We start from the raw sequence: 27,433 nt of genomic DNA, 5'->3' as shown, positions 1-27,433 counted from the left end.
TTACTAGATATTGAGTCAAAATCTACCTTCCTGATGCTTCAGCCTATTGAAACCCAATAGTATCTTCTGTTATTCTGTTTCTGTGTGACAACCTTCCAATTAGATGAAAAGTTGGCTGTCATGTCCTTCCTAAGGCTTCTTCATGCTAAACACCCACAGTTCTTTCAGTATCATTTCAAGTTCCTTCTCAATTCTGGCAATTGACCAATGGAAACACTGAGAACCCTCAGGGCAAAATCAATGTGACTCTTATAGTGGTGAAACTGGGGCACCTGGAAGACCACTGTAACAAATTAGATGATGTGATGGAAGAAGAAATGATTGATGAATCATGGGCATGGGAGAAAAGAAAATGTCAGATTCTTAAGATTGGAAACTAGATGGAATTGAGAGAATAGTATTAACAGAAATGGGAAACGTCAAGAATGTCATCTTGGGGGGCGCCTGGGTGGCGCAGTCGGTTAAGCGTCCGACTTCAGCCAGGTCACGATCTCGCGGTCCGGGAGTTCGAGCCCCGCGTCGGGCTCTGGGCTGATGGCTCGGAGCCTGGAGCCTGGAGCCTGTTTCCGATTCTGTGTCTCCCTCTCTCTCTGCCCCTCCCCCGTTCATGCTCTGTCTCTCTCTGTCCCAAAAATAAATAAACGTTGAAAAAAAAATTAAAAAAAAAAAAAAAGAATGTCATCTTGGGAAAGGAGCAGTTTGTGTTTTGGGTGACATTAGGTCAACTATGAAGTCATAGGTAGCTGAAGGTACAGGACCACAGTTTGGCTTGGGATTTTTGTCTTGGAGTAGGAAAAAGAATGGAGCTTTTGGCAGAATTCCACAGAAGGAGGGAGAAAACAAATGAGATGGAGAAACAACGTTCTAAGAGAGTACAGTGTCTCTGAAGTCCAATAAGAAATCAATAGTTTCGGGGGCACCTGGGTTGGCTCAGTCAGTTAAGATATGATTTTGGCTCAGGTCATAATATGGTTCGTGAGTTTGAGCCCCGTGTCGAGCTCTGTGCTGACAGCTCAGAGCCTGAAGCCTGTTTCAGATTGTGTGTCTCTCTCTCTGCTCCTCCCCTGTTCGCACTCTGTCTCTCTCTCAAAAATAAACATTTTTAAAAGTTTAAAAAAAAGAATGGAAGGAAAATAAAAAGAAAGAAAGGGAGGAAGAAAGAAGAAAGAGAGAAAGAAAGAAAGAAAGAAAGAAAGAAAGAATAGAAAGAAAGAGAAAGAAAGAAATGATTTCAGGGCTCCTGGGTGGCTCAGTCGGTTGAGCATCCGAATTCAGCTCAGGTCATGATCTCTTGGTTCGTGAATTCAAGCCCCACATCTGGCTCGCTGCTGTCAGCACAGAGCCTGCTTCAGATTCTCTGTCCCCCTCTCTCCCCTGCCCCCCCCCCACTCTCTCAAAAATAAACATTAAGAAACTGAAGGTTTCAGGGGCACCTGGGTGGCTCAGTTGGTTGAGGATCCAACTTCAGCTCAGATCATGATCTCACAGTCTGTGGGTTCAGGCTCCACGTCAGGCTCTGTGCTGACAGCTCAGCGCCTAGAGCCTGCCTCCTTCGGATTCTGTGTCTCCCTCTCTCTCTCCCCCTCCCCTGCTCATGCTGTCTCTCTCAAAAATAAATATTTTTTAAAAATTAAAAAAAAGAATCCAACTTTAGCTCAGGTCATGATCTCAGTTTATGAGTTCGAGCCCAGCGTTGGGCTCTGCACTGACAGCCCAGAGCCTGGAGCCTGCTTCAGACTCTGTGTCTCCCTCTCTCTCTGCCCCTCCCCCTTTCACACTCTCTCTGTCTTTCTCAAAAATAAACATTAAAAAAAAAAGAAATCGAAGTTTTCAAAGTTAGCAAAGGTTTTCACAACAGAGTATTAAGATAGTAAGAAGCTAGAGGCAGAGAGTATACATTTTATTCAAAAAACAGAAGTAGAGATGCCTGGCTGGCTCAGTTGGTGGAGCATGCAACCCTTGATCTTGGGGTTGTGAGTTCAAGCCCCATGATAGGTGTAGAGATGGGTGGAGGTGTAGAGATGGGTGGCTTAGTTGGTTAAGCATCTGACTTCAGCTCAGGTCATGATCTCACCATTCATGGGTTCGGGCCCTGCATCAGGCTCTGTGCTGACAGCTCAGAGCCTGGAGACTGCTTAGGATTCTTTGTCTCCCTCTCTGTCTGCCCCTCCCCCCACACACACTCTGAGTCTCTCTCAAAGGATAAATAAGCATTATAAAATTTTTATTTTATTTAAAACACTTTTGGGGCGCCTGGGTGGCTCAGTCGGTTAAGTGGCCGACTTCAGCTCAGGTCATGATCTCACAGTCTGTGAGTTCGAGCCCCGCGTCGGGCTCTGTGCTGACAGCTCAGAGCCTGGAGCCTGTTTCAGATTCTGTGTCTCCCTCTCTCAGACCCTCCCCCGTTCATGCTCTGTCTCTCTCGTCTCAAAAATAAATAAACATTAAAAAAAAATTAAAAAAAAATAAAACACTTTTTTGTGTTTATTTTTGAGAGAGAGGCTCTCAGAGACAGAGTGTGAGTGGGGGAGGGGCAGAGAGAGAGGGAGACACAGAATTTGAAGCAGGCTCCACACTCTGAGCTATCAGCACAAAGCTAGACTCAGGTCTTGAACTCATGAATCGTGAGATCATGACCTAAGTGGAAGTCCAACGCTTAACCAATTGAGCCACCCAGGTGCCCCATTAAAAATTTTTAAATAAGGGGCACCTGGGTGGCTAAGTTGGTTAGGCATTGGGCTTCGGCTCAGGTCATGATCTGGTGGTCAGTGAGTTTGAGCCCCGCATTGGGCTCTGTGCTGCCAGCTCATAGCCTGGAACCTGCTTCAGATTCTGTGTCTCCCTCTCTCTCTGCTCCTCCCCCGCTCGCTCTCTGTCTCTCAAAAATGAATAAACGTTAAAATTTTTTTAAAATTTTTAAATAAAATAATCTAAAGAAAAAATAGAAGGAAGTAGAAAACAACATGATGATTTGGAACTGTCAAATAAAGGTGTAGTTTTGTTCTGATTTAATGGATTGATCCTGTGCAATTTGAATGTGTTATGGAAGGATGTTTATGTAAGTTTCCTTAGGACTTTGAAATGAGTGGGCTTTACAAGCCTATGTGGAGAAGGTAACTTTAGGGCAAATGAGCAAAGTCAAATACCGAGCCAGAAACTAAAGAATGCCTGGGGGGACCTGATCATATAAGTCAAGGAAAGGTATAAGGATAGAGGATTTGTTGGGATAAAAGGGGTAAAGTGAAGGAATTGAGGAGTTCAGGTGGGCTGTGGGGATGGTAGAAATTTATCTATTGTACATGAAGGTTTGAAACCTTGGCCTCTCACCTATGACAGTTACAGGGAAAATATTTGAGAGCGAAAGGTATGATCTCCAAACACCAAACAACCTCTGCTAGCTTTTCCGTCCAGGTCCTCCATTTTGTAAGCCATGGTGCCTTCTTCCCTTCACAATATAGTTGTTGGTTGCCCTCTGCTGGTCAATTTTGGTCTTGCCTCTCCAGACATTTAAATCTGAGAGCATGCGCAAAATGGCATTTGGTAGGAAGCTTGAGACTGAGCCTGTTAGTTTATTAATTCATTCACTACATATTTGCTCACATCTGTGTATAAAAACCTAGTAAAGGAAATACAAAAAAACCAAAATACACAGTCCAAACTCTCAAGAAGCTTACAGTCCAATCTGAATGAAGATTAAAACATGTATACGTAACTACTGTAAAAACACATAGAGGGGCACCTGGGTAGCTCAGTCAGTTGAGTATCCAGCTCTTGATCTTGGCTCACTCAGCTCAGGTCATGATCTTATGGTTGGTAGGATCTAGCCCTGCATTGGGCTCTGTGCTGACAATGCGGAGCCTACTTGGGATTCTCCCTCTCTGCCCCTTCCCCACTCACTCTCTCTCTCTCTCTCTCTCTCAAAATAGACATTAAACACAGACACACAGACACAGACATAGACACACACACACACACACACACACACACACACACATCCATTTACTCAACAAAGATTTTTTTTTTTTAATTGAGTGGCTTATATGTGCCAGGAATTTACGTCCTACTGGGGAAGATTGGGGTATTGTAGGTGACAAGTAACTAGAGAAGACTTCTCAGGACAACTGACATTGAAGTAGAGGTTGAGTAGAAAGTGAGGATGAGAAAGATTATTTCAGGCGGAGAACAGCATGAACACAGACAAATACTATACCAGGAATGCCAGTGGATAGAATGTAGTGAATGTGAAAGAATGGTTAGTGAAAAGGGACCAGGTCAGGAAACCCAAAAAGCAGCCATGAAAGGGTTTAAGGTCTCTGGCTACGACTGGATGCTTTAGTGCAGCTTTCCATATATTAACTCATGTGGTCCTCATAACCCTACTTTCCTCATGAAGGCCCCAGCAAGTAGTGGGTCTAGCCTACCCTCACCCTGAAAAAAATGGACAGACTTAAGACATATTTAGGAAGCAGAATAAATATAACTTTTAATTCTTACAGAAGTGTGTCAAAGGAGATTCCTTGCATGCAACCAGGTGGATGGTGGTGGTAGAATGATGGGTTCCAGCTGGAGGAATCAAGAGCTTCAAGGAGGAAAGATGAAAGGATGTGCAGGATGGGAAGGGATAAATGATGGGGTATGAAGGAGGGAAGGGTACAGTGGTAAGGGTGATCTCAGAGAGAAGAGCATGAAAAAGGGTATGAAGGCAGGAAACTGCAAAGTGTAAGTGTGGGGAAAGCTCTATGAATTACTACTGAACTCCCTGCACTTGGGGAGATTCATCTTGGAGAAGATGCTGCTGTGCAAGAAATGAAATACAAAAAGAACATCCTCAACAAGTATCCCAGATATTTCCTATGATCAGAAATGGGTGGGGGTGGGGTTGGGGGGGAGGAAGAACCCGGTAAGGTGAGTACAGGAGGGTTAGAGGTCAGAGAAGGAATTAATTCCCTAACCCGGTTAATACACAGAAAATTTAGAACAGTACTTAGCACATAATGAGCATTCAGTAAGAAGTGTTATCTCCCCACACTCCAGCTCCAGCCATTATGTTTCATAACGTAAGCTGTTATGTTTGACAGGCTACTCCCTCCTAGCCCAGTGATTTCTGAGATGCGCCTCCTCAAAAAAATCCAAATGAAAGTATGCTTTTTCCTGGGTCTCAGTTATAATCAGACTTCTGGTCATGAAATCCAGAGATGCCCTCTCTTCCTGGAAATTCTAATTTTAACTATTACAGCACAGGAGGCATTCAGATTTCCAAAAACCTAACCCTTCTTCAGCCAAATCCTTTGCTATTCCCTTCCCCAAGAATGAAACGTGTGTCAAAGCTCTAACAAACCTGAAGTTACAGAACTGCGAAGGTGTCCAGTATCCTAGCAGCCTATACAGTTGTGCAAATTAAGCTTCCCATGATCACCTCCATCCGTCCCAATCCAGGGGTGAGACCTCTCAGCTATTTCTGACACAGAAAGGTAAATGCTGGAAAGCCACGTGCGAGGGGAGTTCCTTCTACGTATCCTGAAGGAGAGGGAAAAAAGCGGCCGTCACGAACAGGATTCGAACCTGTGCGGGGAAACCCCATTGGATTTCGAGTCCAACGCCTTAACCACTCGGCCACCGTGACTTCCAAAACCGTGTTTTGCCGCGCGCTTACAGAAGGGGTCCGCACTGCGACCAGGGAGGGAGTGTGGCAATGGGAAGCCGACTCCGACCACATACAGGATGTGTATCCTGGGACCCCCGCCCTTCGCCCCTTACCTCGCTTCTATGCCACTCAAAGGAACAGTCGGGTGGACCGGGTGACTCAGGGAGGGAAGAGGGGTCTTAAAGAGCGTATGCTATTTAGAAAGCGATGGCGAGCCTGTGAAGGAAGCAGTTGGAGGGAAGGGACTGGGACCCAGGGTAGCGGCTAGAGGACTCCTCGGGTTAAGGAGTGAGAGGGGTGCTGAGGGAGACTCAGGAAGAGTTGAAAAAGGGGAACTCCTGGGGATGGATGAAAGAGAGGAAGTTCTTGGGGAAAGGGGTCTGGGGTTCCTTGGAATTAAGGACTCCATGAGGGGTTGGGAATGTGCTGTGAGCTGGGGGCGTCCCCTTGGGGTAGGAATAGAAAGGTTCCCCATTCCCTGGGCTGAGAGGCAAAGGGGCAGGAAGGCTTCGCGTCGGGTACAGAACGATCTCAGGGGAGTGGGCGCCCCCTCCAGGAAGCGGCTGCCTCCCCAACGCTCCCGTCGCCTCCGCCGCCACCGCCGCCGCCGCCGCCGGGGAGACCGCCAGGGTGGGTCCCGCGCCCGGCGCTTGGCCGTCGTCGTGCCCGACCGGCCGGCAGGGGGCGCTGCGCCGGCCGGGGCCGGCCCAGGCGGCGGGAGGCGGCGGCCGCGGCGGCGGGAGGCGGCGGGAGGCGGGCGGAGGAGGAGGTGGAGGAGGCGGGAGCTGAGCTGAGCGGGGCGGGCGGCGGCGGCGGGGCCCGAGCCCGAGAAGATGGCGGTGCGGAAGAAGGACGGCGGGCCCAACGTGAAGTACTACGAGGCCGCGGACACCGTGACCCAGTTCGACAACGTGCGGCTCTGGCTCGGCAAGAACTACAAGAAGGTACGCGGGCAGGGCCGCGCGGGGGCCGGGGGCGGGACAAAGGGACCGAGGCCCCGCAGCTCCCCCCGGATCCTGCCCACCCTCGGGCGGCCCGCGGCCCCTCCCCCGCGGCCTCCGGAGCAGCCCCTGCGCGCCCGCCCGCGCCCCGCGCCCCTCCCCCCAGCCTCTTTTGCCGCCCCCCCCCCCCCCCCCCCCGCAGCCTGGGATTCCAGCCCCCGCCCTCCCTGCTGCGCCCTCTGCCCCTTGTTTTTCTCCACTGCCCCGGCGGGTCCCGGTGCCAGCCGCCCACCCTCTCCTGGGCCAGAGCCTTCCCGGCTTTTCCGGGAGAGGCAGCCGAGGGTGGACGGGGTGTCTGATGTCCCCCCCCCCCCCCCTACACACACACACACGCCCCAGCGTGCCCGCCACGGTGCCCGCCAGAGCTCCCCCACGGAGCCAGGTACCGGTAGGCTGAGGCCTCCCTAGTGCTTTGTGTATGTTCGGAGAGATGATGAAAGCAGGACGGTAAACAGCCACAGAGTAGGCCCTTGGTTGCTCATCAGCCCTAAGAAGCACCCCCCCGCCCACCTGTCTCTACCGCTTGTCCCCCACTTTCATCCAAGGGGCAAGGAAACCTCTTGGGAGGCAGGGGTATAGCAGTTCCTGGGCAGCGACCTCTTAAACCATTCCTCAGCTTCACAATGAAGTCACCGGGCCACCTGGCCTTGCACTGCCTTTGGTTTGGGGTTCAGAGGCTAGGACAGCTTTATATCTCTGGCCCCCCGGCTCGGAACTGGAGATAATAAGGTAGTGAACAAAGGGTTCAAAAAGCCTTACCTGACTTTTCTGTCAAACCTCTTCCTGGTGGTGTCTTTGTCTTTAGGCCTCATTTAAAGGAACATCTATACATAGGGTTTTTCTGTGGAGATAGTCTGCCTCTTCCTTTTCACTATTCCCAGTTAGAGGTTCTGTTTCTGGTTTTCCTTCAGCTCCTCAGTTCTTCCTGCCCAGCTTTGCAGCCTGTCAGACGTGTGATGGGTTGTTTAGGAGAACGCCCCTCTGATCCTGCTTATGGCCCTATCTCAGAGGTCTCTCTGAGTGTCAGAATCCTGACAAACAGCTGCTGGGTCTGTGGCTTTTGCCTGTACCCCAGCATGAGGCTCTGGTTCCCCAGCCTCTTCCTTTGACCTTTTTGGAAGGGAGATCAGTCTAGGGGCTTAGTCTCTGGCCCTGGGGGGATTGACAGCCTGTGAGCTTTCAAATTCAGCTTTCAAGTTCTTAGCTCTTTGTCAGTTACCTTTTCCTTCAAGGCTCTCTTTACATCTCCCACTGAGAAGAGCACTTTTCTCTCTGATTAGGGTTGAGGAAACAGGGGTCAGAAGGTAAAGAGAAAGTTAGCCTGTTGGCTCAGATTTAAATTAGAACAGAAGGCTAGGATACTAGGTAGCATAATATGGAAATGTGTAAGAAGGCCCAGGGTTGCTTGTCTCAGATACAGTTTCCCCCGAAAGGATAGATGTTTTCTTGCTCTTTCTCACCAGGCTGGTCCTTGCCATCTAGGAGAGCCTACGAAGACTTTTGTGCCCAGTTCCTAGTAGAAGCAGAATGCACAAACTCAGCTCTCAGTCTGTTTGCCTTGCCTCACTTCCTTGCACCTTTCGTATTAAGCTGCGTTTTAGGGGGGAGTCTTGGCCTTCCACAGAGTTACCCCAAGAAATACACTGTTGTCTTGCTTAGAGCCTCAAAGGTGTTGCTTCCATTGCCTGATCTTAAGGAACCTTCAGAATTTTACCACCTTCAGTGTTGTTATCTAGAAATCAGGGTCCTTCAACTCCAATTTCAGGGTGTAGCTGAGAAAGAATAGGAAGTCTCCGTGGCCTCCAATGCTGGCAGGTTGGGCTGGGGGCAGCAGAATGTCAACTTCTGGTGAGGGGCTTAGAAGGCTTTCCTTCTGCCATTTTCTTTATAGAAACTAGACATGTGGAGGAAGAAGAGCCTATTTTTTCTACCCCAGATGTTTCTAGAGCTCCCTGGGAAGAAATAAGGGAGATAATGGACAATTCATCTGGAGTCTCCTTTTCTTACCTTTCCCTCTGTCTTCTTAGTATATACAAGCTGAACCACCCACCAACAAGTCCTTGTCTAGCCTGGTTGTACAGCTGCTACAGTTTCAGGAAGAAGTTTTTGGCAAACATGTCAGCAATGCACCACTCACTAAACTGCCGGTGAGTGCGAATGCATGGGGAATCCTCCAAACTGGAGAGGGAGTTGTGGGGGTTTTGTAAGTTTTATACTTTTTGAGATTTGAGTAATTTCCTATCATCCCTATCCCTGGTCAGGGCATTACTGGCTTGCCTTAGTCCCCAGTTTACCACTCTCTTTGTCTTAGTGATACTTTGTGCAACAAGGCACGCCTGGGTGGCTCAGTCGTTGGAGCATGTGGGGGTTGTAGCTTTAAGCCCCACGTTGGGTGTAGAGATTACTTAAAAATAAAGTCTTGATATTTATGTATGTATGTATGTAGGCTCCACGCCTAGCATGGAGCCCAACACAGGGGTTGAACTCATGACCCTGAGATCAAGACCTGAGCTGAGATCAGGAGTCGGACACTTCACCGACTGAGCCACACAGGCACCCCTAAAAATAAAATCTTAAAAAACAAATACTTTGTGCAGTAGGTTATCTCAGCGTGTCTGAGCTCATACGTGAAACTCTCGTGGCATGGTTAATGTTGACTTATTTTTGAGAGAGAGAGCGCAAGCTGAGGAGGGGCAGAGAGAGAGAGAGAGAGGGAGACACAGAATCCGAAGCATGCTCCAGGCTCCGAGCCGTCAGCACAGAGCCCGACGTCGGGGCTGAAACTCACAAACTGTGAGATCCTGACCTGAGCTGATGTCGGACGCTTAACCGACTGAGCCACCCAGGTGCCCCCTCTTATGGCATGGTTAAAAGGGATTTGGATGAGATTTGGATTTGCACAGGCTTGTGTTCAAATCCTGGCTCTGCCACTTGGTGCTCTGTGATCTTGGGCAAGTCATTTAAACCTTTTGAGTATCTAGCCCTTCATCTCTAGATGGGATTAATATCTCTACCTTGTAGGGGTTCTGTAATGGGTGATGAGGTAACCAGTAAGTACGTGGCACAAGGTGGGGCTTTGTGAATACTAGTTTCTTTCTCCCCCTTCTTCCAGGCCACAAGATACGGTGGCATAAGGGTTAAAGAAGTCCAGCTTGGAGAGAGAGATTAGTTTTGCATGGGACTTTGTGAAAGGATTGTTAATAAGAGAATCTAGGATGTAACTCTCACATACTTTTTTCCTATTTCAATTTTGTAGATCAAATGTTTCCTAGATTTCAAAGCAGGAGGCTCCCTGTGCCACATACTTGCAGCTGCCTACAAATTCAAGAGTGACCAGGGATGGTGAGATGCCTTCTTCTCTGTGCTTCTTACATTTAGAGGGACTCCCCCTTTATGATTTCCTGGGGTCTTTCTGGGATGGGAGAACGTAGGTAGACCTTCTTGCGAGTCTCTTACTTTGCTAGGTCAGAAGGTGTGACTTGCTAGGTCAGAAAAATGGCTGAGAATCAGAGCCAAAATAGTGTCTAAGAGCAAGTGAGTATGTATATGTGTATGTGTGTGTGCATCAATGTGTGTGTTGTAGAGGAAAGGGGATTCTTAGGTTGGCATCTCAAGCTTTTCTTTGTCCTTTTGGACTAAGTACAAATGATTCATGGAGTCGAGCTTAGTGAACCCCAGATTCCAGGCCATTTTGGCAACTGTTGTGAACAAAACTGCTTTCTGATTTCCCATGCTGAAAAGTCATATACCCTAACCTCATCCTCAGACCTGATCTATAACACTCACTATAAGTTATTGCCTCTTTTCAAGGCGGCGTTACGATTTCCAGAATCCATCACGCATGGACCGCAACGTGGAAATGTTCATGACCATTGAGAAATCCTTGGTGCAGGTAATAGTCAAGAACCTCCCTTGTCCATCTCCTTTCCCTCAGTGAAAATCCAAATCACGCCTTTCCCATGATCCCATCCCATCTCTTTCTTCTCCCCACAGAATAACTGCCTGTCTCGACCTAACATTTTTCTGTGCCCAGAAATTGAACCCAAACTGCTAGGGAAATTAAAGGACATTATCAAGAGACACCAGGTGAGTGGGTGGGTCAGGCGAGCTTTGGAAACTCCATGACTGTCTTCCTGATCGTTTCGATACAATAAGCAGCCCTCAGGTGACATGTTTTCTACTGCAGAGGTGCCTCTGCCTACTTGGGAAAAGACTAGGCTTAAAGCCTTGAGCTGCTTTTTCTCTGTTTGCTTCTCCCACCTCCCAGTCTTGACAGGTTTAGATCACTGTTCCTAGCGGCTGCATTGGCCTGGGGGTACGGAAAGCCAGAGATTGCCTGATTTCAGAGGAATGAAACCTTTACTCTGGAACTCTATAATAACAAGCAGATATCACTGCTGGGGACATATAGTCAACTTTACATTTCCCATGTGTAGATTATCTATTCAGAGGATTATCTGCAGCAACTTTTTGTTCTTTGCTTTTCTTCGTTATTAGCACAATCCCAGCCATTTCCTTCTGCCTCTCAGCTGTTGTGTGCTTAAAAAAGGCAAGCCAACTTTAATATCATTTTGAGCAGAATATGATTAGGAAGGCAGGTCTGTGGTTAAATCTTATTTTGGTTTATTTATACCCATGAGTAATTCGGAGGGCACCATATTTACCTACTTTTTCTTGTGCCATGCAGGGAACAGTCACTGAGGATAAGAGCAATGCCTCCCATGTTGTGTATCCTGTCCCAGGGAACCTGGAAGAAGGTGAGACCTGGGTTTTCTTGGCCACTGCAGTGAATGGCTTAGACTAGCAGTGGGGGCACTGCTCAGCCCCCGCACAGTGCCTTGGCACCTCCTCTTTCCTTTCAACTCTGAGCCCTCCTACTGCCTTATATCCCTATTTCCAGGTCCCTGGCTGCAACACAAATTGTGTACTGTTATTTTCTGTATACCCCTTTAGCTTACATCTCTCCTTGTTCTGTTTTTACCCCCAGAGGAATGGGTACGACCAGTCATGAAGAGGGATAAGCAGGTTCTTCTGCACTGGGGCTACTATCCTGACAGGTGAGGACAGGGTCTTAGGGCAGGTTTAAGTATGAGAGCCAGACTGAGAAGCCCTAGAACATCTAGCAAAGCAAGCAGGCTCTCTTTTGGGGTTATGTTTAGGTCTGTTAATTTGTTCTTCTATCTATTATGAGAATTTTGTCTTGGGAGAGGTTTGGATTTATTAAATGAGGCTTAGGCTAAAAAGATTGGGGCTTTATGTGTGAAACGGCTCTTCCAGTATAATTTATGATAAGTAAATGTTAGAAACAATCTAAATGTCTAACAATGGGAAAATGTTGCAGCAATTTGTTTATCTACTCAGTGGACTATTATGCAGCCATTGAACTGATAGAAATAACATGGATAATTTGTAGGTAAATATTAAATGCTAAAAAGTAGGATTGTAAAATAACACTAGTGACATTGCAGTTACGTAAAAACAAAATGGTACAGAAAAAATTTACTGGGAAAAATATATACTGAACAGTTGTGTTGAAGGGACTCTTTTCTTTCTTTTTTTATTTCTGAAATTGTTTTTATTATTTTATAATGAAAAGAATCCCAATATCAATTGGAAAAATAATCATACCAAAAAATAACCTAACAACCCAATACTTTTTTTGCAAATGAGAAAGGTAAAAGATTTGCACTTTACTTTTCCACAACTCCATCCCATTGATCTGACTTCACCAATTTCCTATGGCAGTTACGACACTTGGATCCCAGCCAGTGAAATTGAAGCATCTGTGGAAGATGCTCCAACTCCTGAGAAACCTAGGAAGGTGAGCATTTCTTGTCCCCTAAAGTACCCCAAAAAGTATCCCAGAGAGTGCTTGGCTGGCTCAGTTGGTAGACTGTGTGACTCTTGATCTCGGGATTCTAAGTTCAAGCCCCATGTTAGGTGTAGAGACTACTTAAAAATAAATTCTTAAAAAAAAAAAAAAAAAGTGGTTCATACCAGGACCAGACCACCATTTGGAGATGAAGCACAGGCTCCTGTACCTTTCAGCTTTTCTGTTCGGGGTCCCCAGACAGAGCTGTGGCTTTCAGGCTTCTTTCCAGCACTGTCTGTCTTTGTACTTCAGGTTCATGCAAAGTGGATTCTGGACACAGACACTTTCAATGAATGGATGAATGAGGAAGACTACGAGGTGAATGATGACAAAAGCCCTGTCTCCCGCCGAAAGAAGATTTCAGCCAAGACACTGACAGATGAGGTTAAAATTCCTCTTCTTTTTTCCTTGATCCCTTAATCTTGGAATAAGTCTTCAGTGGGGCTTGTTGGCTGACATTTGCTCCAATTCTGCAACCTGCAGGTGAACAGCCCAGATTCAGACCGACGGGACAAGAAAGGGGGGAACTATAAGAAGAGGAAGCGCTCTCCCTCTCCTTCACCAACCCCAGAAGCTAAGAAGAAAAATGCTAAGAAAGGGTATGGCATCCCCTACCCTGTCCCCACCTTCACCATTCTCTCCACACCATGTTGAAGGAAGGGAGGACAGATTCCTTCCCATAACCACCTGGCCCTGACCTGGGTAGGCCATATTCCTGTCCATGTCCTGAGAGGGACAATGAGGTCTTCTTTAGCTGCCTGGTTGTTATTCTGGTTGCAGCCACTAGTAGACTCAAAGAGAGCTAAATCTTCAAGTGCAAAGCCTTTGTACTTCCCGGTACTCTATAGTGATGGGTTTCTGGGTATGCTCAGTTCCGTCTTTGGGATTCTCTCTTGCTTTGCTCCCCTTGAACCTCAACTCCCAGGGACTCTTTGTCCAAAGATGACTGGATTCTCTTTCACTCCCTTCCCTTCCCAGTCCCTCAACACCTTACACCAAGTCAAAGCGTGGCCACAGAGAGGAGGAGCAAGAAGACCTAACAAAGGACATGGATGAGCCTTCACCAGTCCCCAATGTAGAGGAGGTGACATTGCCTAAAACAGGTATGGGCCACAACAAACCCCTGGGACCCACCTTTGGAGAGGGCTGATTTCCCAGGCCCAGCTCCAGGTCTTAAGGAACTCTCCCTTCAGTTTAGCTGTTATTAAAATTATTTTCATCACCACCGACAGTCCTCTGACATCATATCCATATCTGAGTTGTGGACTGTGCTTTACGCCTGACAGTAGTTGTCTCCAAACTGTTTTTGATCATGTACCCCCACCAGTAAAGTATTCAAGTATAAATTGTACATATCTACTGTTATTCCATTACTTTAGAAACACTATTAAATACATGCAAACATTACCTAAAAATGGGAAAATGTTAAAGATAAGATTAAAAAACAAATGTAAAGAGAAGTTCTACTATTCTTTGCCTGTATTCCAGTGGACCATGTTTTGTATCCTATGTGAGAACCCCACCTTGGAGATCATTGCTCTGTGGTGCTAAAGAGTTGTACAGTTGTAAATGTGGAATATGATCTGTATTCCATAGACAAGCTCAAATAATATCCAGGAGTGTATTTCAGGGGTGGGGGTGGGGGTGGGGGTACTGAGAGAGAGGAGTTCTGGCTTCCACCCCCTCATCAATCACAGCAGCTCTCTTCTGTATTCATGTTTTTTTCCTGAGCTATTGGGTATGGATTCAGTTAAGGCAAGTCCTCTGCTTTAAAAAATGTTGAAGATCCTACCATTCCTCTACAGAGTGATTTGGTCAGACTCTGTCCATTAAGAATTTACAGACACATAGATGGAGATAAGGAGACCTGTCAAAGACAGAAATGATTTATGCACGTCCATAGAGTAAAAGATGCTTCCTTATAGGTAAACAGTTAAGTGAATTTTGGGTGGGGGAAGGAGGGAAAGTGGCGGGTGAGATTCAAGCCCTACAATGACTGTGCCTGGAGGCAGTTACTGCTTTTTGGGATTAGATGGACAGAAGTATTTGGAGAAAGCGAGATCTCTAAGACTTGTTAAAGGTGGAGAGGTAAGGGCTTGATTTGGGCAGAATCTGTCTTGTAAAATGACTCTCTTTCCTGGCAGTAAACACTAAGAAGGATTCCGAGTCAGCCCCAGTCAAAGGAGGCACCATGACTGACCTGGGTAAGAAGGAGAGGGGGCGCAGCTGTCACCTTCCCCTAGCCTGCCGCGGCTTTTCAGAAAGTAGGATTCTCCTGCCCCACAGGAGACTCCAACCTTCTATTTTACTGCCTCTCTCTTTCAGATGAACAGGAGGATGAAAGCATGGAGACCACGGGCAAGGTGCAGCCAGTTTAGAGAAGCCTTCTCTACCTCTCTATGGGATTCTGATTTGTGCTTATAAAGTTCCTGATACTCAGAACTTTCCATCGCCCCAAGTTTTCCCACCTTAGACTAGTTCTAGCTATTGTTCAAAACTCAAAACTCTGACCCTTTCCAAGTTCTGGGCCTATATTCTTCATTCGCATACCCATCCTCAGTGCCCACGTTCCTGGGGTGTGGGAGAAGCAGAGGGTCGCCAGGGGCAAAATGGGAATGCTGTGTGGCTAGCAGCCTCTATACTTGTAGGATGAGGATGAAAACAGTACGGGGAACAAGGGAGAGCAGACGAAGAACCCGGACCTGCATGAGGACAATGTGACTGAACAGACCCACCACATCATTATTCCCAGCTATGCTGCCTGGTTTGACTATAATAGGTATCTTTTCTCCATCTTCTCATGCCTCCCTATTTCCTTGCCTTCTCTTCCTGTCTCCAAATAAGTTATTTTTTCATTAGCCAGACAGACTGGGGTATATTTCAGTTTTAGGGGAGCTCCTGGTCTCTTTGAGTCTTACAGCCCTGTGGGAAGTTCTCCTCAAGGAACGAAGAACTGTGTTCTCCCTCCCTCCCTTCTAGTGTTTACCTCTCTTTGGGGCTCTCATCTCCACCAGTGTCTTCTTAATCGATTCCGTTTTCTCTTACAGTGTTCATGCCATTGAGCGGAGGGCTCTCCCTGAGTTCTTTAACGGCAAGAACAAGTCCAAGACTCCAGAAATGTAAGGGCATCTCAGCTCATGATTCTCTTTCTCCCTCCTGTCCCTGATCAGCATTCCTGATCTGGCACCATCCAGTTTGGCAAATATTTTTTGAGCTTCTTCTATGAGCCAGGCACTATGGTACTCTTACAAAGACACGATCTCCGCCCACAGGAAGCCCTAGCCCAGCACTGTGGCCTCAGTAGCATGCTCTCTGGGATTTGCCTGGGGGCAGTATTAAGCATGGTTTTCTGTACAAAATGGGTACCTGCTCTGATGCCTCCATTTCTTTCAACAGAATACAGAGCCTTCCAATCCATAGTTACTAAGATGTCTAAAATGCAAATACTGGGGCGCCTGGGTGGCTCAGTCGGTTGGGCATCTGACTTCGGCTCAGGTCATGATCTCGTGGTTCACAGGTTCAGGCCCCACATCAGGCTCTGTGCTGACGGCTCAGAGTCTGGAGTCTGCTTTGTGGATTCTGCCTCCCTCTCTCTCTGCCCCTGCCCAGCTCATACTCTGTCTCTCTCTCTCTCAAAAATAAATAAAACATTTCAATAAAAATAAATAAATAAATAAATAAATAAATAAATAAATAAATAATAAAATGCAAATAGCATAAATAATAGCTTTGACTAAAATGTAAGTGACTATTACCAGGCTGGTCTCTAAGAGTAGGTTTTAATAGAGAAACAAGAGGAAGAGCTCTGAAGTTCCAAGCCTTTGAATTAAGGGATGGAGAGGGCTCTCTGGAGAGTGTTATGTAAAGTGCAGGCTTGGGGCTTGGAAGTCTCTATCTTCTTCAAGGTGTTGCCTCAGGCTAAACCTGTTTGGCTTTGGATGAGTCTTGACAATCTTCTATGGTTAGAGGTGCTCCAGGAGAAATACCACAATGAGAAGGGTGAGAAAGCTTTGATCCCCCTAAGAACTGAACGAGCCTGCTTCTCAGATGTTCCTTAGCTTCCCCTCTTTGGGGCCATCTTGCCTTCCCACTGTGTTTCTTTCCCTGTAGCCTGTGGTTCTCTCCTCTTCCCGGGGAAAGCAGTATAGGACGAAGCCTTGCTTTCTCCAAAGGAAAAGGCAGTGGTGACCCAGTCACATGAGTTCAACATAGTCTGTAGGCAGGGTTGGATTTAGAACTGTTCTACACTTTGCGGTCTTGATGTAAGATAGTAAATAGTGATAATTGCCTGTTTCTATTGAAAGTTTATCTCCCAGACACTATCCTATGTGTCTTACATGCATTGACTAATCTTCACATTACCTTTAGAGGTAGGTCCTATTATCCTCTCCAGTTAACTGATTAGGAAACTGAGGTACAAAGAGGTTAAGTCACTTGATTAAGATCACACAGCCAGTAAGTAGAAAAACCAGGATCTGAATCCTTTATACTGGCTCATGTTCTCAAACTTTATGGCACACCACATAATAGCTACCATTTACTGAACTCCTGAAATGTGCCAGGCACTGTACTAGATGTCTGTAGACGTTTCTATTCTTCAGCAGATACTCCACTTTACAGATTAGGAGACTGAGGTTCAAAAAACTTAAGTAACTTGCCCAAGGCCAGGTAGAACTGGGATTTGAACTTAGATCTTTCCACCTTCAAAACATATATTATTTTTTATTCTTTTATTTTATTTTATTTTTTTAGTGAGCTCTACACCCAATGTGGGGCTTGAGCTCATGACCCCAAGATCAGAGTCACAGGCTCTATGACTCTTGATCCCTGGATTGTGAGTTCAATTGAGTGTAGAGCTTAATTAAAAAACAAAAACATATATTCTTTTTTTTTTTTTTTTTTTTTTAAATTTTTTTTTCAACGTTTATTTATTTTTGGGACAGAGAGAGACAGAGCATGAACGGGGGAGGGGCAGAGAGAGAGGGAGACACAGAATCGGAAACAGGCTCCAGGCTCTGAGCCATCAGCCCAGAGCCTGACACGGGGCTCGAACTCATGGACCGTGAGATCGTGACCTGGATGAAGTCGGACGCTTAACCGACTGCGCCACCCAGGCGCCCCGAAACATATATTCTTTATACCACATCATGTTGACTAGTTGGAGGCATGGATAGACCTCCCCTTAACACCTGTCTTTGGAAATAAAGGCACCTTTCTTCTGTTTTTATTACTTGTTTAAAGCCTGGATAAAACTCCCCTAACTACAGCCAAGGAGATAATTCATTTCGCTAAAAACCCCCCATCAAGGAAAACGTAGCAGTGTTTGAAGCCCTCGCATCTAGTAAACCCTCAGTGTTTGCCGAGGCAAATGATCTGCTCTTTCCTCTTTGTCGCACAGGAGGGATCGTCAGCCCTTTTATCACTTTTCCTACCCTTCAGTCCTCAATGGACTTATTTTTTCTTCCTCTTGTTCATCTTTCTGTCTCTCTCCGAAGCTACCTGGCTTATCGAAATTTCATGATTGACACTTACCGGCTGAACCCCCAAGAGTATCTTACCTCCACTGCCTGCCGCAGGAACCTGGCGGGTGACGTCTGTGCCATCATGAGGTGGGTCTGCAGCTGAGGGGAAGGGGGTACATAAGGATGTCTGCCCACAGATGTCTCTTGGCAGAAGGGGGGCTGCCAGCAAGGAGCATAGGGGAATAAGAAGGAAAAAAAAAAAACAAAAACACCTCTAGAGAAAGGCAGAGTTCATATTCAGGGCACACGTGACTTGAGGGAATGGCAGTGGCATTCCCTGGCATGTGGGAAAAAGGAGAAGGAGTACGTCTGTAGTTGAAGGATCCTGCTTTGATTTTACTGGCTATCCAGGAGAAGAAGTCTAGTAGGTGAGTGGTTACGGAGAGAGGTCTCCACTGGATATGTAGGTAGACCTGGGGGTCACTGGCATTTAGGGTGTGGGAGGAGATGGGATCTCCCAGGGAGCAGAATGAGCAGAGAAGAGGGCTGAGGAGAGGGAGTGTTACGCCCCACTTCTGCCCTTTTCTGGCTGTCCCATGTGACCCTGTCTCCACCTCTCTCCTCCCAGGGTCCATGCCTTCCTAGAACAGTGGGGTCTTATTAACTACCAGGTGGATGCTGAGAGTCGACCAACCCCGATGGGGCCTCCGCCCACCTCTCACTTCCATGTCTTAGCAGACACGCCGTCAGGGCTGGTGCCTCTGCAGCCCAAGACACCGCAGGTAGGGTGAGGGGCTGTGGGGCAGGGTCGGGTTGGGAAAAACTGGGCTTCTTTGGACTTTTCTTTTTCTGGTTTTTTAGGGTAATGGTTCAGGAGTGTTTTGAGGCTTCTTCCTTTTCCATGGGATGCAAAGGGCCACAGGAATCAGCCCGTGTGTTTAGCACCCTCTCTCAGCCTCTGTACCTAAGACTGTGAGGACTTGCTGAGGGAGAAGAGATGCTCCTTGTTCTTGAGGAGCAGACAGGCCAGGGTAGGGCACAGAAGAGATAGAGAAAGATGGCTGAAAATGAAGTTGCATGAAATTTTTTAACTTTGTCATGTTTCCAACATTTTTTTTTTCCGTTTTTGCCTCATAATTATGATCACTTCCATTTTTTTCCACTTCCATTTCATACATTACAAAAATTAAGAGAAGACAGAATATGTGGCTTGCCCAAGATCACAGAGTACCAAATCTAGGATTAGAACCTAAATTGTCCAGCTCCTAAGGGAACCTGTAAAGATATTTGTGAATATAAATGGGTATCATGCCAACTACAGATCTAATTAATCATTAAGGGAACATGGAACAGTGGCATGAGTGCCCCCAGAGCTTGCGGGCCGCCCAGCATTTGGTCTTGAGGCCTCCAGGGCCTTGGCCTGGTCATTTCCTGCCCAGCTTCCATGACGCCAAGCTCTGTCTCCCAGGGCCGCCAGGTTGATGCTGATACCAAGGCTGGGCGAAAGGGCAAAGAGCTGGATGACCTGGTGCCAGAGACGGCTAAGGGCAAGCCAGAGCTGGTAGGTGGGGTGTAGACCCCGCTGGGCTTCTTATTTGCCCCTTTATTGGGGGGCCCCTGCTCGGGGAAGAAGAGACATGAGAGCAGAGGAGCTACAGCAGTGAGGGAGGAAGTCCCACTCAGGGGTGTCCCTGGCTTTGGGAAGGAAACTCCTTCTGTCTGTTTTCTCTCTCTGTCTGCCCCTAGCTCCTGCGGTCACTTGTACTCACCTCTTTCTTTTCCCTCCACAAATAGCAGACCTCTGCTTCCCAGCAAATGCTCAACTTCCCTGACAAAGGCAAAGAGAAACCAACAGACATGCAGAACTTCGGGCTGCGCACAGACATGTACACAAAGAAGAACGTCCCCTCCAAGGTACGGGGGTGTGGGCTGACTTCAGGGGTGGAGCACCTTCACTCTCTGGAAGTCATGGCCTCCTCTCTCTGACCTGCGTGTTTCTCCTGCAGAGTAAAGCTGCAGCCAGTGCCACTCGAGAGTGGACGGAACAGGAGACCCTGCTACTCTTAGAGGTAATTTGGGCAAGGAAAGGAGAGTTCTATGAAAACAGAAGTGGCCAGGGTGCCAGCTGCACCTGTGAGTGCAGAGAGCGTGATCTTGTCCCCAGTGTGTCTCCTCCCCGCTGCCTGCTGCACCTGCCCCAGGGAACAGCTCCAGGCCAGGCATTTGGGCCATTTCATTAACTCCATATCCTTTCTTAGTGCTACTTGGAGATTCCCCTGGGACCCAGCAGACTCCACAAACACCACAACACAGAGATCTTTGAAGCCCGCTACCCTTAGTAGGATGGGGGGAGTTGACCTTCAAGGAAAGTGGCTAAGTAAGGAAGTTGTGTCTCCACCACTACCACCAGGCACTGGAAATGTACAAAGATGACTGGAACAAAGTGTCAGAACACGTGGGAAGCCGCACGCAGGATGAGTGCATCTTGCATTTTCTTCGTCTTCCCATTGAAGACCCGTACCTGGAGGACTCAGAGGCCTCCCTGGGCCCCCTGGCCTACCAGCCTATCCCCTTCAGTCAGTCAGGCAACCCTGTTATGAGCACTGTTGCCTTCCTGGCCTCTGTCGTCGATCCTCGAGTCGCCTCTGCTGCTGCGAAGTCGGCCCTAGGTAATGTGGAGGGGTCCTGGCCTCTTTGGTTTGAAGGGCTGGTTACTCAGACCTTGAAAGCCCCTCCAGTTTGGCTGCCTTGCTGGCGTTGTCTGCTGCTGGCGTCAGCTCAGGCACCTGTCTAGTTCCGTGCTGGTCTAGATGAAGAGATGGGTTTGTGAGGCCGCTTTCGTAGGGACAGTTAGAACTGCCTGCCTGCCCCTGCCCCAGCCTTGTCCTCTCTGGATCTTGCAGAAGAGTTCTCCAAAATGAAGGAAGAAGTACCCACAGCCTTGGTGGAGGCCCACGTTCGGAAAGTGGAGGAAGCCGCCAAAGTGACAGGCAAGGCGGACCCAGCCTTCGGTCTGGAAAGCAGTGGTATCGCCGGAACCACCTCTGATGAGCCTGAGCGGATCGGTAAGACCTGGAAAGTTCCCAGAGTTCTCCCCTGTCACGAAGACCCAGAGCCACCTCATATCCTTGTGCTGTCCCTGCTTCGAGTTGTCGAATGGGGACAATTGGCAGGGTTTTTATTTTCCCCAGGACTCCATCTTAGGGACTGTGGCTCCCTGCCAGTCCTGTCACTAAGATTTTGGGTAGGAGAGGGGGCTTTTGGAAAAGTGTCCCAGAGACGGTCTCTGTATCAGACATTTCCCATTTCCTCTTCCCACGGGCCTAGAGGAGAGCGGGACTGATGAGGCACGGGCAGAGGGCCAGGCCACAGAGGAGAAGAAGGAGCCCAAGGTATAGTGTCAATGAGCTGGGCTGGGAGGGTGGAGGTGCTGGGGTGGCACGGTGGGGAAGGGGGTGCTGGGCTTAGGTGGGGCTGTTGTCTGGAGTCCAGGTACCTCCAAAGTGCGGGGTGAAAATTCATTTCCCAGTCTGGACCCTTTGTGTGAGTAGCAGCTACCCTGATATTGTCTACTTTTCTTTCACTGGGACTTCAGGAGCCCCGAGAAGGAGTTGGGGCTGTCGAGGAAGAAGCGAAAGAGAAAACCAGCGAGGTTCCCAAGAAGGATGAAGAGAAAGGGAAACAAGGTGACAGCGAGAAGGAGTCAGAGAAGAGCGATGGGGACCCAATAGGTGAGCTTCCCAGCATGGTGGTTGGGGGTCCAGGAAGGAAAAGTGGGGCTGTAGGGCTGACCCCACCTTTTTTCTGATGCAGTCGACCCCGACAAGGAGAAGGAACCAAAGGAGGGGCAGGAGGAGGTGCTGAAGGAAGTGGTGGAGTCAGAGGGGGAGAGGAAGACGAAAGTGGAGCGGGACATTGGCGAGGGCAATCTCTCCACCGCCGCTGCTGCTGCCCTGGCTGCCGCCGCTGTGAAGGCCAAGGTGAGGGCCAGAGACCCAGAAGACCCCCAGGGACGGAGCTGCCCCCTTCTCTGATCTCCCTTCATCTGGAGGAAATCTTTCTGTGCTCCTCACTTCCATGATCCTGGTCTGTTTTCTTCTCATTTTGATCCTGAGAGGGAGAGTTGGTCATCTCTTTTCTAAGCTTCTTGAAGCTTTTTAGCATTAGGCCTGTTTTTACCCTCTAATTATTTGATTTTGTCTTATCCTTTGCTACTCACTCTCTTTTTTTTTTTTCTTTCATATTCTTTTAAGAATATGAATGCTTTGCTACTCTGTGGGTTGTGACCACAGCAAGTTCTTTCTTAAAACCTGCCAGCCTCCACCTTGCCACGCTCTCCCTGGCATGTCTCCTGCGGGGCCCTCCCACTCATGTGCTGCCCTCCCTGCCTTCCCTAGCACCTGGCCGCCGTGGAGGAGAGGAAGATCAAATCGCTGGTTGCCCTGCTGGTGGAGACCCAGATGAAAAAGTTGGAGATCAAACTCCGGCACTTTGAAGAGTTGGAGACGATCATGGACCGGGAGCGAGAGGCAGTGAGTAGCATCCCCTGCTGGCCAGTGGAACCTGGGGCCACACCTTGCCTCTGAGCTATACCTTGGTTTAGGATGGGGGTGAGCAACAGTGCAGAAAGCCTGAGAGTAACAGGGCTTCACAGCAGAGGAGCAGGAGGATTTAACTCCAGGCAGTTAAGGACAAGTGACCCACAGGTGAAGCTTAGAGCCTGAGGTCCCATAGAATGTTAGCATCATGGGGCAGAGATCTTAGTTGTTTTTGTTTTTTACTTTTTTTAATTTTAGAGAGCATGAACAAGGGAGAGGGGCAGAGAGAGAGAGAAAGAGGGAGAGAGTGAGTGAGAGTCTTAAGCAGGCTTAAGCGTGGAGCCTGACTCGGGGCTTGTTCCCTGGGCACTGGGATCATGACCTGAGCTGAAATCAAGAGTGGGACACCCAGCCAACTGAGCTGCCCAGCCCAGGCACCCCCTGGTTTTTTTGTTTTTTAAATTTAGTTATTTATTTATTGGGAGCAAGAAAGAGAGAGCAAGACACAAGCAGGGAAGGGACAGAGGGAAAGGGAGAGAGAATTTTAAGCAGGCTCCATGCCCAGCTCTAACCCCATTGCAGAGCTCATGACCTGAGCCAAAATCAAGAGTTGGACGCTTAACCATCTAGTTATTTTTTTGATTGCCTCATTTCTAGGTCCTCGACCAGTGTTTTACCCATTGTAGAGTGTGAATATCGTTGAGTGAGTGAGCAGGTTTAAGGGATGATGAGAGGGAGGGGGCTTCAGATCCAGGAGGTAAACTTGGAAGGGGGATGGGATGGACAATGTATTAAACCATTTTTTAAAAAATTTTATTTATTTTGAGAGAGAGAGAGAGAGCGCATACAGACAGGGGAAGGGCGGAGAGAAGCAGAGACAGAATCCCAAGCAGGCTCTGCACCATCAGCGCAGAGCCTGATGTGGGGTTTGAACTCACAAATGTGAGATCATCACCTGAGCTGACATCAAGAGTCGGACGCTTAACCAACTGTGCCGGTCAGGCACCCCAAACCATTTTGTTTTTGAGACCATATAAAAAGAAATAGAAAACAGGGATCCTAACCTCAGAGAACCTGCAGTTTAATTGGAGATATCCAATATTCAATACAGAGGCATCAAAAAGTGAATGCTTAAAGTATCTGACAAATTCAAATTAAAAGATTCTAAATCACCTATATAAGTCCTGAGATATAACAAAATAAAGGCAAACCTCAGAGGCTAATGAGTTGATCTGGGATGGCTTCCTAAAAATGGCAAGTGTTTTAGCCAATTTTGGGGGAAGAAAACGCAAGTTGACAAGAGGAATTGGAAGCATTTTCCAAATGAACATAATGTCAGATTCAAAGCTTCGAAGCTGAAATGAGTAAGGGTCCCCACTAGATTAACTCCACTGCAGTGAGAAGCCATGTGGGCAGCCAGAAGACATGGTCATGGGAATTCTTAAGGGGAGGACAGGGGAGGGCAGGGCAAGCCCAAGCACAAGATTTACATGTGATGTGGGGAACTGCCAGAATGAGAGGCTGGATTTGTCAGAAGACAAAGCAGGGGGCAAGGTGTTTGCCTTTGTGATCTTGTGAATGTGGGTAACGGTACTCAATTGGCACTGGCAGCTGGAGTATCAGAGGCAGCAGCTCCTGGCCGACAGACAAGCCTTCCACATGGAGCAGCTGAAGTACGCAGAGATGAGGGCCCGGCAGCAGCACTTCCAACAAATGCACCAACAGCAGCAGCAGCCACCACCAGCCCTGCCCCCAGGCTCCCAGCCTATCCCACCTGCGGGCACTGCTGGGCCACCCGCAGTTCACAGCTTGGCCATGGCTCCGGCCTCTGTGGCCCCTGCTCCTGCTGGCAGCGGGGCCCCTCCTGGAAGCATGGGCCCCTCTGAACAGATTGGGCCCACAGGGTCAACGGCAGGGCCGCAGCAGCAGCAGCCAGCTGGAGCCCCCCAGCCTGGGGCGGTTCCGCCAGGGGTACCCCCCCCTGGACCCCATGGTAAGTTCTGGGTTCTGGAACCCTTGCTGACTAGAGGGCTCCCTCAAAAGGGATCTGTGACAGGACTGGAAATTTCTGCAGATGGGTTCTCTCTCACCTCTGTTATATCCTTGAGACAACAGCAATCCTGCCCCAGACCCAGAGCTTTGGAATTTTATTCCAGGGATTTATCACTTATTCTCGTATCAGGAAAAGTGGTGCTGAGGAGTGGCTAGGTTATCCTTGCTGGGACAGTGAGTTGGTAAGGGAGGTTTTATGCCTCTAACCTCCTTGGTCTCTCCTCTGTGTTTCCAGGCCCCTCACCGTTCCCCAACCAACAAACTCCTCCCTCAATGATGCCAGGGGCAGTGCCAGGCAGCGGGCACCCAGGCGTGGCGGGTAATGCTCCTTTGGGTTTGCCTTTTGGCATGCCGCCTCCTCCTCCTCCTCCCGCTCCATCCATCATCCCATTTGGTAGTCTAGCTGACTCCATCAGTATTAACCTGCCCCCTCCTCCTAACCTGCATGGGCATCACCACCATCTCCCGTTTGCCCCGGGCACTCTTCCCCCACCTAACCTGCCTGTGTCCATGGCGAACCCTCTACATCCTAACCTGCCGGCGACCACCACCATGCCATCTTCCTTGCCTCTCGGGCCGGGGCTCGGATCCGCCGCAGCCCAGAGCCCTGCCATTGTGGCAGCTGTTCAGGGCAACCTCCTGCCCAGTGCCAGCCCACTGCCAGGTGAGAAGGGTCCTGGAGGGGAGAAGGGTGAGGGAGAGGGGTTACATGGAGGGATGGGGGGCAGGTAGGGGGAAGGGCTTAGGCACGAGAACTCCACAATCCTTTTTGAACGCTCTGGTAAATTAGAATACAGGGGGAAGGGCCTCTCTGGCTGTCCTCCACCAGTCCCCACCCTGGCAGCTGCCACCTCTGGGATGACGTTGGGGCCTTTCACTGGTGGGTCACGGAGGAGTCCTAAGGCACAGCATCTCAGTTGTAAACTTGAAAAACAGCTACCTGTTTGCATGATGATTGGCATCCCCTTTGCTTGTTCCCATCACGTTCGAATGCCCCATTTAGAGAGTTTCCTTGGGGGCAGGAAGATTTGGGGTATTTCAGTTTTCCCAGTATGAGGTGGGAGAGGGTGTTGGGAAATGAAGTTGTACATTGTGGGTACCTCAGTCACCTACCCACCCATTGCATGCCATGCCCAGTTCTGTTTGTCTGTGGTGGCCTGGGTCTGGATCCCTCTCCTGCTCACCCTAGCTGATTCGTCTTCCTTTTCTCCACAGACCCAGGTACCCCCCTGCCTCCAGACCCCACGGCCCCAAGCCCAGGCACAGTCACCCCTGTGCCACCTCCACAGTGAGGAGCCAGCCAGACATCTCTCTCCCTCACCCCCAATGGAGATCAAGGTTCCAGGAACAGCCCTCTCCCCACCACTGGGACCCTTCCCCAGCCTGGAGAGTTCATCACTACGTAAGGAAAGCTCCTCCTGCCCCTCCAAAGCCCCCGCCATGCCTGTCAGGGGCATGCATTTTTATATTGGATTATTCAAGGACTTCTGTTTAAAAGATGTTTCTAATTTCTGGGAGAGAGGATAGGATGGGGATGCTGCCCTTGAAGAAAGGGCTGGGGAAAAGTGTTTCTACAAGGTTCTAATTAACCACTTCTAAGGGTGCACCCCCCTCAAAGCTACTGCATTTTTTATGGATAAAACAAAATTAAGCCCTTTAAAGGAAGTAGAGAGATAAAAAAGCCACATTGCAGCTTCCTCCACCCACTCAAAACAAAACAAAACAAACAAAAAAAAACCACCCCACCCAACTTTTACATTTTTTGGAGGAGGGAGGTGACAGGAAAGGGGGATTTAAGGTTCTGGGAGAGCTCTGGGGATAGAATAGGGTGCCGAATCTGTCTCTTCCAGCCCCCCCGTTAGTGACCGAATCAATTCCCCACCCCCCTCAGCCGCCCCATCCCCAGTTTATTCCTACTAATCTCTCCTGCTGCTTCCTCAGTGTTGCTGTTCTAGGCCACCCCAGCTCAGCCAATGACCCCTTTCCCTCTGAATGTCAGTTTTGTGTTTTTAAAAGTCACCTGCGTAGTTGATGTCAGCGTATGTGTATTTGGTGGGGAAACATATTTTGGGGATTCCTGTGGTAGGTAATAGAGGAAGAAAGGGCACTGTTCTTCCTCCTCCCTGGGCCCTGTCGCTGGGCTCCTAGAAGACATGGAGAAGGGAGCTAGAGAGGATGGGGAGTTGTTAACCTGAATTTTTCAAAAAGCACTTAAGCACCTCCTTATGACTTGGTGGGTCACCCCTCTAACCTCTTCCCTCTTCCCCCAGTACCATCAGAACCTTGACTGGTAGCTAGGGGTTCCCTGGGATTTAGGGACAGTGGAGGGGTGCCCGACCTAGGGTAGTGCCTACTGCCAGCTTGCAGCTAGGCTCTGCTCCCTGGATTCCACTGCCTCCCCTACCGTCTCTCCCTTCCACATCCTTGATGTGAAGGCAGATGGGACTCCAGGCTCGCCACCAGTTCCTTCCCGGTCCCTCCCACCAAGCTTTGTTCCTCACGTCCCGTGTTTCTCTTCCTCTGCGTCTTCACACCTTTCTTCTGTTCAAAAGTTTTCTGTAAATTTTTTTCTTTTCTTTTCTTTTGTTTTCTTTTTCTTTTTTCTTTCTTTTTTTTTTTTTTTTTTTTTTATAAATTAATTTGCTTTCAGTTCCATCTTGTGAATGCCTTCTGTGTTCTCTTACCTGTGGCTGTCAGGCAGTGGGATTGGGCTGGGGGGGAGTCTTCCAGGAGTCCTTCCCAGGGGCTCGCACCTGGGCTGGAGAGGCACTGAGCAAGCCAGGCACAGATACTGGGCCTCTCTCCACAACAGGCTAAAAGCAGCACAGCGGTCAGGTCTGTGCACTGGTATGGGAGCTCGGCAG

At 48.6% G+C, this 27,433-nt stretch overlaps 1 protein-coding gene and 1 non-coding gene across 8 annotated transcripts; one reads left to right on the top strand and one right to left on the bottom strand.

Moving 5' to 3' along the window:
- Window positions 1-5,541: 5,541 nt before the first annotated feature.
- On the bottom strand, window positions 5,542-5,623 carry TRNAS-CGA (transfer RNA serine (anticodon CGA)). Its single transcript has one exon. It is a non-coding gene; the product is annotated as a tRNA-Ser (tRNA).
- An 807-nt stretch (window positions 5,624-6,430) lies between these two features.
- SMARCC2 (SWI/SNF related, matrix associated, actin dependent regulator of chromatin subfamily c member 2) lies at window positions 6,431-26,601 on the top strand. Of its 7 annotated transcripts, none has more exons than XM_047865802.1 (30): window positions 6,431-6,588; window positions 8,673-8,792; window positions 9,902-9,987; window positions 10,456-10,537; window positions 10,639-10,731; window positions 11,333-11,402; window positions 11,633-11,702; window positions 12,391-12,466; window positions 12,770-12,901; window positions 13,001-13,116; window positions 13,496-13,620; window positions 14,662-14,721; window positions 14,843-14,880; window positions 15,166-15,296; window positions 15,565-15,636; window positions 18,013-18,126; window positions 18,608-18,761; window positions 19,448-19,540; window positions 19,777-19,893; window positions 19,986-20,048; window positions 20,390-20,648; window positions 20,883-21,044; window positions 21,307-21,371; window positions 21,575-21,710; window positions 21,793-21,959; window positions 22,377-22,511; window positions 24,129-24,510; window positions 24,805-24,888; window positions 25,168-25,233; window positions 25,785-26,601. In XM_047865802.1, the coding sequence occupies exons 1-30, from the start codon at window positions 6,478-6,480 to the stop codon at window positions 25,859-25,861; spliced, it is 3,456 nt and encodes a 1,151-aa protein (XP_047721758.1). In that variant the 5' UTR covers window positions 6,431-6,477; the 3' UTR covers window positions 25,862-26,601. The 7 variants fall into 7 exon arrangements, with proteins under 7 accessions (XP_047721758.1, XP_047721757.1, XP_047721754.1 ...); XM_047865801.1 differs by having other exon boundaries at window positions 19,774-19,893; XM_047865798.1 differs by having other exon boundaries at window positions 24,805-25,233.
- Window positions 26,602-27,433: the final 832 nt, after the last annotated feature.

The sequence above is a fragment of the Prionailurus viverrinus genome, chromosome B4 (assembly GCF_022837055.1).
Source record: "Prionailurus viverrinus isolate Anna chromosome B4, UM_Priviv_1.0, whole genome shotgun sequence".
In the NCBI taxonomy this organism is placed as follows: domain Eukaryota; kingdom Metazoa; phylum Chordata; class Mammalia; order Carnivora; family Felidae; genus Prionailurus; species Prionailurus viverrinus.
The sequence above is the reverse complement of the archived record's forward strand: the minus strand, read 5'-3'. Positions and strand labels throughout refer to the sequence as shown.